The following is a 12022-nucleotide window of genomic DNA, read 5'->3' as shown; positions in this document are numbered from 1 at the left end:
TTCTGTTCACCGGCCAGTGACCTACTCTCACTGTCCATCCCAGAGTCTCGGAGAGTTTTAAGTCAACGTTCTTGCTTCTGATCAATGTCAAGTAATACCTGCATTAAAAAGAGCAGACATCAGCAAAGGTCTCTGTTCCTGATCATTGTCAAATAACCCACCCCAGGCTACAGAGATGGGAGGTCAGCTAATGCTTTGTCTTCCAGATTATTGCCCAAAACAGAGTGGCACGCACGGTGGCTCAGTGGGTAACACTGCAGCCTTGCAGCACCAGGGGCCCAGGTTTGATTCCACCCTTGAGCAATTGTCTCTGTGGAGTTTGCACATTCTCCCCGTGTCTGCGTGGGTTTGCTCCCATTTCTTTGCACAGTCCAAAGATATGTAGGCTGGGTACCTTGGTCATGCTAAATTCCCTGTAGTGTTCAGAGATGTATAGATTTAGGTGGATCACAGGGGGATGGTTCTGGGTGGGATGCTTTGAGGGTCAATGTGGACTTGTTAAGGCGAACGGCCTGTCTCCACAATGTAGGGATTCTATGAACACTGGGAAGTGTGTGAGAGAGAATGTTGATATGGTCGGGAACAATGCAAAAGATTTTTATTTGCTGGTCTGTGAATAATTCAGAAATCAATTGTGATCTTGTAGAGCCATCACCCAGTGATTCAACATCATACCAGACCCTTCAGTTCTCTAATGCCTGACTGCCTGAGTTAATCAACTGTAAACTTTGCAGCTGATATCAACTCTAAAGCAATAATTGAATGCATCGCAGAACAGCTGTAACCTTAAGACTCCTCAGACTGTCAGTGTCTGGCTGTATGTAAAATTTGCCAGTCTTTTCATATTCAACATCGTGATGTGGTTCTGGTATTGAGTATGCATGCTATTAAACCTGCCTCATTTATCCAGCATGAAAAGGTAGAGAGATTTAGACAGAGAGGAAGGACAGAGAGTGAAGGAGTCGGAGGGTGAGAGAAATTAATTGAGAACTGGTGAGACGCACAGAAATATACAGAGTAACAAACAAAAAGAGCAAGGAGAGAAATAAATGGAGAGAAAACAGCTATGAGAAATAAACAGGAAGAAAGAGTAAAAGGAAACCAGAGAAAGAGAGAGAATGAGAAGGAAAAACGGAGAGATTAGCAGCAGGATAAACTGTGTTGCGCAGTGCCAGTTGGCTCTCTGCCATCTACCCTGTGGCTGGCCAGTCTCACAAACTGAATGTACTGGAGTAGCTCAGTGATAAATCATTCCATGACCTTGACTTCAGCCTGGCCTGAAATTACAGGGCACTGAGCAGCCCACAGACCTGATCCAAACTCCCAAACCATTTATACTTCCTTGTTTATTAGACCAGGACCATAGAGGAGCTGAACCCCAGGGAGAGTCAGCACCTTCAGGAGAGGAGGGGGAGCTGGACCCCAGGGAGAGTCAGCACCTTCAGGAGAGGAGGGGGAGCTGGACCCCAGGGAGAGTCAGCACCTTCAGGAGAGGAGGGGGAGCTGGACCCCAGGGAGGGTCAGCACCTTCAGGAGAGGAAGGGGTGAGAAAGGGGATATGCATGAAACTCTTTAGGATGATTGATACAGATAATTAATGTACCAGCCAGCTGATCGACATGCACTGATTCAGACCAAAAACACATGGAGCTCAAGAGCAGGGTCAGCTGTGTTGCACAGCTGTGTGGTGAGAAGCATACCCTGGACTTGGTCAGGACCCTGTCTCCAAGCTAAAATAGGGCCCCGTTGTGTCATTACCAGATCAGTAGTTGGAGCCTTTTTCTGTCAGTGTCAAAGAGCCATAAGCTGACAATAATTAACCGCTGAAGTAGCAAAGAACTCCCAATCATCACAGATAAACTTCTGGTCCAACCTGCAATATGACAGACTCAGTATAGTCTGATTGAATTGACCACAGGGTGTTGTAACACAGCTACTGTTATATTTCACCCTCTATTTGCCCCAGTCTCATCTCTCAGTCACTTCTATCACTGTTCCCACTGCTGCTGCACCATACACCCGACCCTGCCTGGGTTTCCCATCAATACATCATTTGCACAAGAAGGGTTGAGGCATGTTCACACCCACACCCTCCCCAGCGAGGTTTCATCAATGGGCTGGCCTAGTCCATGGCATCTCTCACTCATCTCCCACACATCACTCAACCACAGGCAGAGTTAATGCAAGAAATGTCTCATTTTGTGAAGCGTCAGAACTGGAGTCTCCCAGTTTTCACTCTGATGGAACTGACAGAGAAAGAACTGCAACAAATAGTGCCCGAATATCATGGTGACATTTCTGCTTCAGGCATGTAGTACTCACTCCAGGCAAGAAACACTTGCATTTTTAGAGTCTTTCTGCAACTTTTGGATGCACCAAAGCATTTTATTGAACAGCAGAATCACAGTACGTCAAATTTGCAAGTGTCCCTTTCACAAATTTGTGTTAAACAGAGCTTCATGGTGACTGACAAAGTCCCTAAGTAACCTGATTTGCCTCCAAAGAAACCACAGAAATCCAGTGACACAGTAATTTGTGAAAAATGTCTTTATTTTTTGATTTGTTCACTTCTTATAAAGGCCTGTTCAGTGTACAGTGAAAGGCTTCCAAAAACATTGGGAGCTACTCTGGTAAGACTGTAAACCTCTTCTGCTCAGCATGCTGTCTCGGACATGTCCACCATTTGTCAATGCAGTCAAAGATGTTTCCCATGCTTCTCAGTTGCAGTGAAAAATCCCAAAGCATTCCTATGGTCCTCAGGGAAAATGTGGGTGGCCAGATGGGCTCACGTAGAACTCCGATGGATCCTTGTGGTGACCATCTTCATTTTGTCTATTGAAACATTTGCCCACATTCTTGATTCATGCCTCAAAAAGGCTGGAGGTCATCCAGGTGGTTTTATCAGTGTCATACTCCGAGGCAAGTATCTTGTAATTCACAAAGCAACGTGGCTTCCTGGACTTTCCTATCACAAGAAGCAGTAGCTTTTAAGCACCATCCATATTGGCATAGACCTTAGCTGTGACACAGTCCTCATTTCAATATCCCTCATTACACGTGTCATCTTTAAACAAAGAGTGGGCTGATAAAAGATGATAACCTGTCCAGTTTAACTGAGGTTAAAAAGCAGCAATATCCTAATAACCAGGTAACATTTTAGTGTTGCTGTTGGAGGGAATGTATCTGATTCAGGATATTGCTTTTCTGAAATAGTGACATTGGAGCCTTTGTATTGTTGAGAAAGTGGTGCATAAGTCACTGAGAACGTAACTTGAAGTTTTAGTGTGAATCAAGTTCACCAGTCCCTGGAGTGAGACTTGAACCTACAATCTTCAGGCTCACACGACAGAGCTAGCAACTCAGCCACAACTGAGACCTAAGGCACTAGCAGTGTGCCCCACTGTGAGCCTACAGATTTGGATGGGGCAGTGGGATGGTTTAGCACAAAGCAGGAAGTGGTGCGCTCAGTACAAAGCAGGAGAAAAGGTGGGGCTTAGAAGGCAACAGTGACCTTAACACCCTGTGCAGTGCCAGTGGAAATCCTTTTTGTAAAGTAAGATACTTATTTGTCAAATGTTCATGGAAAGATTTGAGCACAGGAATTCTTCCATCGCAGAGTCATACAGCATGGAAACAGACCCTTTGGTCTAACCAGTCCACGTCAAACATAATCCCAAACTAAACCAGTCCCACCAGCCTGCTTGTGGCCCACATCCCTCTAAACCTTTCCTATTCACATAATTATGTAAGTATCTCTGAAACATTGAAACCATGCCCGCATCCACCAGTTCCTCAGGAAGTTCATTCCACACGTGAACCTCTGCGCAAAAAAATGCCCCTCATGACTTTTTAAAATCAATCTCCTCTCACCTTAAAAATATGCCCCCATGTCCTCTCACATTTGCTCTCAGCCACACTCAATCACATTTACAGATCACCATCTATTCATTGTTGACTTTGGAAAGATCACTGACTGATCACAGTTCATGGCACTTCTATTTGGTGTTAAATCAACTTTGCTGGTGGACAAATAAATCAAGACCCTCACTCACGGTCAACAACAAATTTTTCAATCAAGTGACGGTGGATATTTTGGCTGTGGGTGGAATCACGTTGAGAGACAATTCCGGATAACCAGGGGCACTGTAAAAGGAGGGAAAAGTTTAAAGTGCATTTATTTCAATGCATGAGGCCTGACTGGTAAGGCAGATAAGCTCAAAGCATGAATTAGCTCTGGGAACTGGGATATTATACCCATAACAGAAACATGGCTGAGAGAAGGGCAGGACTGGCAGCTCAATGTTCCAGGATACACAAGCTACAGGTATGACAGAGTACAAGTAAGAGAGGAGGGAGAGTTGCCCTTTTGATAAGGGAGGGCATAGCAACAATTCTTACAGAAGATATTCTTAAGGGGTCATCAAATGAGACCAAATGGCTAGAACTTAGAGACTAGACCATGGCGGGGGATGGTAACTCTATTGTGACTGTGTTGTTGATGGGCAAATAGCCAGTGGGTACTAGAGGAGTAGATGTGTAGGGAGATTGCAGATACCTGTAGGAATAGAGTTATATTGGTTGGAGATTTTAATTTCCCCTGTAATGACTGGGCCACCCAGAGTGTAAAATACCCAGACAGGGTGGAATTTGTCAAATGTGTCCAAGAAAGTTTCCGACATCAGTATCTAGAGAGCCCTGCTCGTGAGGGTGCACCATTGGACCTCCTGTTAGGAAATGAGGTTGGGCAAGTGACTGAAGTATCAGTTGGGCAGCATTTTGGGTCCAGTGAACATAACTCTTAGTTATGGAAAAAGGTAGAAAAGGCCCACAGGCTAAGGTGCTAAACCAAAGCAGGACCAATTTTAGGGTCATTAGATAGCATGTAGCAGAGGTCGATCGGGCGAATCTGTTTGAAGGAAAAAGGAACAACTGGAAAATGGGACACTTTTAAAAGTATGATATCAAGAATCCACGACAGTATGACCCTGTTAGGGTGGAGGGAAAAGCTGGCAGGTTTAGAAATCCCTGGCTGACGAGGTATATTGAGGCTCTGGTCAGGAAAAAGGTGACATACATTGGTTTTAAGCTATTGGGCTTAAATGAATCCCTGGATGACTATAAAAAGTGTAGGAGCAAACTTAAGAGGGAAGTCATAAGAGCAAAAAGAAGGTATGAGATTGATCTGACAGATAAGGTTAAAGATAATCCAAAGAGGTTCTATAGCTATATTAAGAGTAAGAGGGTTGCTAGGGAGTAAATAGGGTCACTTAAAGATCAGCATGGCTGTCTATGTGTGGAGCCACAGGAGATGGGAAGAGATTTTTAATGATTATTTCTCCTCAGTGTTTACTGAGGATGCTAAGGAAATGAGGGAAATAAGTGGAGATATTTCGGACTGTATTCATATTAACAGAGAGGTGGCATTTGCACCCTTTAGTACGTTAAAGTGGATAAATCCCCTGGGCCTGATCGAGTCCATCCTCGGGCATTGTGGGAGACTAGGGAAGAAATCGCAGAGGCCCTTTCAGAGATTTTTGCTTCATCTTTAGCCACTGGTGATGTTCTGGAAGACTGGAGGGTGGCTAATGGTGTTCTATTGTTTAAGAATGGTAGCAAAGCCAAGCCAGGGAACTATGAGCCAGTGAGCCTGACATCAGTGGGAGGCAAGTTATTGGAGAGGATACCGAGGGACGGGATCAACCAACGTTTGGATAGTCAAGGTCTGATTAGGGATAGTCAGCATGGATTTGTGTAGGGGAAGTCATGTCCAACAAATCGTTTGAGTTTTTCAGAAAAGTAACCAAAAGGATAGATAAGGGTAGGGCAGTGGATATTGTCTATATTGACTTCAGTAAGGTCTTTGACAACGTCCTGCACTGCAGGCTAGTCATGATGGTAAGGTCACATGGGATCCAGGGAGAGCTAATTGGATTCAAAATTGGCTTGATGGTAGGAAGCAGAGGGTGATGATTAAAGGTTGTTTCTCAGACTTGAGGCCTGTGGCTAGTGGTGTACCACAGGGATCGGTGCTGGGGCTTTTGTTATTTGTGATTCACAGAAATGATCTGAATGTGAATGTACAAAGCATGGTTAGTAAGTTGAAGATGATATAAAATTAGGAGGCATTGTTGATAGTAAGGAAGGTTATCAAAAATTACAGAGGGATCTTGATCAGATGGGGAAGTGGGCTGAGGATTGGCAAATGTAATTCAATACAGATAAATGTGAGATGTTGCACTTTCAAAATTCAAACCAAGGTAGGACTTATACAGTAAATGGTAAGGTCCTGAGGAGTGTTGTGGAACAGAGGGACCAAGGAGCACAAATACACAGTTTGTTGAAAGCAGAGTCACAGGTGGACAGGATGGTGAAGAAGGCATCAAGTATGCTGGCCTTCATTGGTCAGGCATTGAGTATAAGAGTTGGGATGTTATGTTACAGCTGTATAAGTTGTTGGTGAAGCTGCACTTGGAGTATTGTGTACAGTTTTGGTCACCCTGTTATAGGAAAAGCATAGTTAAACTAAAGTGTGCAAAGAAAATTTACGAGGACGTTGCCAGGACTGAGTTATAGGGAGAGGTTGGCCAGGGTAGGACTGTATTCCATGCGAAGTGGGAGAATGGGGGGAATGAGCTTATTGACGTGTGCAAAATCAGAATGAATGTGTATAGTCTTTTCCCCAGGGATGGGAAATTGATAACTACAGGGCATAGGTTTAAGGTGAGAGAGGATAGATTTAAGAAGAACCTGAGGGGCAACTTCTTCACACAGAGAATGGTGTGTACATGGAATGGGCAGCTGGAGAAAGTGGTTAAGGCAGGTACAATGGTAACATTTAAAAAAAATTTGGAAAGGTATATGGATGAGAAGGGTTTAGAGGGATATGGACCAAATTCAGGCAACTGGAACTAAGTGAGTGGGCAGCTTGGACCAGTTTGGGCCGAAGGGTCTGTTTCCATGCTATATTACTCTATGACTCTATAATTGGAGCTGGAGGAAGTTATTCAGCTATGGAATCAGACCATGGCTGCCTGAGCTTTCATTCTGTTTTCCATCTACTCCAGAGCCCTCAACACACCTTCCTGTGTAGTCCAACTATCCCAGTCATGAAAACTCCAACTGATCCCAGCACCCAAATGCTGTTTATTTTGGGGTGGGGAGGGCTCAGCATATATGAGTGGAGAGGAGATTTCCATCAGGCTCTGTGTGCAGAAAGCATTTCCTGGTTTCACTCCAAAATGGCCTAATTTTAACAACAAAAACAAAATTGCTGAGAAAGCTCAGCAGGTCTGGCAGCATGTGTGGAGGAGAAAACAGAGTTAACGTTTCGGGTCTGGTGACCCTAGTTGGGTCTGGATTTCCGATCAGCAGGAATCCATTTCACTCTCTTTCTGGAGACCGACCATAACTTTAAATGATCCTTTATCATTAGATCACTCCCTAATCTTCTAAAAGACATTCTGAGGTTACTTAATGCAACACGTCCTCCTAATTTAGCCTTTAATCCCCGGTGTCATTCCAGTGAATCTGCACTGCACGTTCTTTTATGACCAATGGTCTTTACTGCCTCCTCAAACACAGTTGCTGCAGATGGTCCAGACCAGAGCAATGTACAATTGAAATTCAAACCAAAAAGACTCCATAAAGGAATTTTTGTTTTCTGAAGAAGAGTCCCGACCCGAAACATCAACTTCCCTGCTCCTCTGATGCTGCCTGGCCTGCTGTGCTCCTCCAGCTCCACACCTTGTTCTCCATAAAGGAATATGCCAACAACTGCAGCCTCCCTGTTGCTCTAATTAGTCTGATCCTCATAAGTCAGTGTTGCTGTGAACACAGCCCTGAAATACAGTGCTGTTTGATAATTTAGGGCCACATTATCTAGGACCGTAGGCGTCAGTGAGGTGAGAAACATTTAAATATGCAATGTTTGAGCAGACTCTCAGATCCTCTGCGATTGCCCACAGGCAAATGTTTGATCAGTGGATTGAATCACACTTCAATGCTGTCACGGCAGGGCTGTGCAATCCTCACCTCCTACACACCAGCTATTAATTTCCAAACCCTCTGTCACCGAAACGCTTAATTCCCACTTCCTGGTTTCTCTCCTATTCTTTATTAGTGATTCTAAATCTGGGTCAGTGGCCATAAGCTCGCTACAGATCTACCGCCTGTAACTGTCAGAACAGCCAGGAGCTAACCCAATACAAAAGCTGTGCTGCCACAGGCAGCCATGTTTTAAACCTGTTTCATTCAGTCACGTGTCCTCAGCAAGGATCCCAGCAGCCAATCAACAGCACTGCAAGCCTTGCTTGAAAATTAGAGAGTCTGAGTGTCAAAGAGGCAGGTAGCAAAGAAAGACAAGATCGGACTTCATTGCGATGCTCTGTGTGATTCAATAGCCTGTTTTAGCTTATACAATGGCATGCTGCATGGCGTTTCAGGGAAGCAGCAGTAGCTGCAGCTGCCCTGGAAGGGCGGAATGGTGAAGAGGTTATTAACTTGTTTCAGAGATAGCAGGAACTGCAGATGCTGGAGAATCTGAGATAACAAGGTGTAGAGCTGGATGAACACAGCAGGCCGAGCAGCATCAGGGGAGCAGGAAAGCTGACATTTCGGGCCAAGACCATTTGTCAGAAAAAAACCTTTTTTCTGAAGAAGGGTTTAGGCCCAAAACACCAGCTTTCCTGCTCCCCTGATGCTGTAGTGTTCATCCAGCTCTACACCTTGTTATCTTAGGCTATTAACTTGTGTTCTGTTTGGTTTCATCAGAAACTGCACACAGTTTGGCAGCTGCAGCTCCCCATCGTGGCACCTCAACAAGTTGCTCACACCACCTGCTGGTCACGGTGCCCACTCTCCACTCACCTGGATGGGTGCAGCTCCAATCACACTCAAGAAGCTCAACACCACCCAGGACAAACCAGCCTGTCTTCAACATTCACTGCCTTCACTATTGTAGCAGGTTGCGCCATCTGTTAAGATGCATCGCAACAACTCACAAAGACTCCGACCAAACCCATCATCTATTTTATTCTGAATGACAAGGGCAGTAGATGCAATGAGAACACTGTCACCTCCAAGTAGAGGGGGGGGGGGGGGGGGGGGGGGTGGGCAGGAAACTTAGTACCAGTCCCAGTTAAACGAGGTTACTGAGGAAGTCAGATCCAACATGTCAGTCTCCACACTGGAGGGATCAGCTGATTTACACATTTACACAGAAAAAGCTAAACATGATCCAAAATGCACTCCTTCAACATAGAGCCACAGGGGAATGAAGAAAGTAAGCAAACTAAGATAGATTAACAGAGATAGATTGTGATCGTTGGAAGGGAAACAGCTACTCACTGCTGGCAGCACCAAGAAGATCAGTCTATTCTGTCCACTTTCTGAAGACTGTCTGGACAGGAGCCACATACGTCAGAATCTTTAGAATGTTTGTTCAGCAACCAATGCCTGAGTGAGAAACAAGACTCCACAGACGACAGAGCCAGCCACTCACTTCCTTTCCCTCTGTCATGTGTTCCCATTGTCTGGGGTGAAAATTACTTTCCAGGAAGGATTTACTCCAAAATAGCTGCAACAAAAGGAGGGTCAGAGGGAGCTGGGGAGCCCTCAGCTCGCACTTTTCCCAGAGAGGAAAGGATCATTTTCTGGGAAGGAAATTACAAAGGAGGCAAACACATCACAGAGATTGGACTGTACACGGCCACAATCAAAAACCATGAGTGCTTCTCAAAATAAACTGCAAATATTTCTATCGTCTTTTTTGTGTCAGTGTAACTTTCAAAATTTCATTTCTGATCATTGTCACTGTAACTATCACAAACTCAGCTCCATTCACTATCTGTGTATTACTACATGCTGATCCCTGTTCACTATCCGTGTAATATTACACACTGATCCCTGCTCACTATCTGTGTAATACTACAAGATGATCCCTGTTCACTATCCATGTAATATTACACACTGAACCCTGCTCACTATTTGTGTAATATTATACGCTGATCCCTGTTTACTATCTATGTAATATTACACTCTAACCCCTGGTCACTATTACACACTGATCCCTGCTCACTATCCATGTAATATTACACACTGCTCCCTGTTCACTATCTGTGTAATATTACACACGGACCCCGTTCACTGTCCGTGTAATATTACATGCTGATCCCTGTTCACTATCTATGTAATATTACATGCTGGTCCCTGTTCACAGCCCGTATAATAATACACGCTGATCACTGTTCACCATCTGTATAATAATACATGCTGATCCCTGCTCACTATCTGTGTAATATGACACGCTGATCCCTGCTCACTATCTGTGTAATATTACGCGCTGGTCCCTGTTCACTGTCTGTATAATAATACACGCTGATCCCTGTTCACTATCTATGTTATATTATGCGCTGATATGTTCTTTCACTACTGGACACTGGTACGACACCTAAAAGACCGAATGAGTGTGCATTCTAATTCTATGAAAAATGTAGGTTATCTGCTCACACATTTGTATGTGAGCTGCTTGAGATGGATATTTATGAAGGGATGGAGTAGAGAGGAGGAGTCCCTGAAAGTTTAAACAGGGGACAGATGTTTCCTGCAGAAAGAATAGAACCTAAATAGAATGGAGTGAGCTGGGAATGACTATTGTTCATTTATGTTGCTGCCAGGAACTCCTGTCTAAAAATATTTGCTCGAGCTGCTTCATGTTGTCTTGCATGCAGGTGGGTCAATAATAGCAATGACTAGAATTTAAAAATCCAACGTAGCAGAATAAAACATTGTAAATCACTTCACAGAGCATTATAAAACAAAACATAACACCAAGTTGTGTAGAGAAATATTAGGGCAGATGACCAAAAGCTTGGCTTAAACGGTAGGTTTAAGAAGTGCCCTAAAGGATGAAAGAGCCTCAGAGACATTTCGGAAGGAGAGCTTAGAGATGAGGCAACTGAAGATATGGTGACAATTGAAACCAAGAATGCTCAAGAGGCCAGAACTATGCAATGAAGAGATGCAAAGCATTAAGACTAGAGAAGGGTGAAGCAAGGGAAAGAATGAAAGTTGGGCAAGGGGTAATCTTTTTAAATTTGAAGTCTCTGATCAGCAAGGACAAAGGCATGGGACTTGATGTAAGTAAAGGGATGGATGGCAGAGTTTTGAAAGACCCCAGCTTTGTGGAGATTGGAACATGATCTCAAGAATCTGCAGTAATTTGCACATATTATAACAAAGTCAAAGACTTTGGTGAAGGAGGGATATTTGGAGATGGGGTCATACTTTGCCAGACCTGTTTTGTTTCAAGGAGAGGGGTGATGTTGACATTTTAAAGGGGAAGGGAACATTACCTTCAGAAAGAGAGGATCAGAAATAACGAAGCATATTGTTTGGCATCTCGATAACCCTAGCAGTACCTCTAGTGAACACCCTTTAGTATAACAGGAGTTGGCTATGACACCTCTCCCCATCTCAGCTCCCTTCTTCCCACCAGCTGCCTCTACCCTCCTTCCTCTGCTTTGTTATAGATGCAGAGATGACTTTATTTACTTATTGATGCTGTCTGATGGTTTATTCTGGTTATGGGGGATAGTCAGATAACACCATGAAATAAATCAAGTAAATTTTACACCAGAAAGGAAACTGGGGGCATTCTGGAGGCAGTCATCAGGATTAGTTAATGGCAGGGAACAGTGAGTGAGGATGGGGCTGGAGAAGCGGAACCTATGAACAGCCTCAACTCTACTTAAGCCTGATCGTCTCATTAACAATTATCCGTTTTTGCACACAATACTAGCAAATGGGGCAGTCATTTTATGCACAGCAAGATCCCACAAATAGCCTCAAGTTGATCAGTTGGGTCAAAAGGGAATGTTTCCCAGGGTTCTGAAAGAGCTCCCTGCTTTCTCACCAACACTGGTGGTGGGATCATTAACGCTAGCCCAAAGCAGTAGGTGAGACCACGGCTTACCATCTCATTCTCCTACACGATATGATACTGTCCTCCTGACTCGGGGCTGTG

General features: G+C 44.2%; 1 protein-coding gene across 5 annotated transcripts in view; it reads right to left on the bottom strand.

The window, feature by feature from the left end:
• Window positions 1–12022, bottom strand: part of LOC125466637 (pleckstrin homology domain-containing family G member 5) — a 119715-nt gene that overhangs the window by 70429 nt on the left and 37264 nt on the right. Inside the window, exon 1 of one of the 5 annotated variants that reach the window (XM_059655613.1) lies at window positions 9346–9559. The exons of the other annotated variants lie outside the window; for them this stretch is intronic. Coding sequence (XP_059511596.1) covers window positions 9346–9414 — 69 coding nt within the window. The 5' untranslated portion in view covers window positions 9415–9559. Of the gene's footprint in view, window positions 1–9345; window positions 9560–12022 lie in introns of those variants that run through there. 5 annotated transcript variants of the gene reach the window in all.

Source organism: Stegostoma tigrinum, chromosome 28 (assembly GCF_030684315.1).
Source record: "Stegostoma tigrinum isolate sSteTig4 chromosome 28, sSteTig4.hap1, whole genome shotgun sequence".
Taxonomy (NCBI): domain Eukaryota; kingdom Metazoa; phylum Chordata; class Chondrichthyes; order Orectolobiformes; family Stegostomatidae; genus Stegostoma; species Stegostoma tigrinum.
The sequence above is the reverse complement of the archived record's forward strand: the minus strand, read 5'-3'. Positions and strand labels throughout refer to the sequence as shown.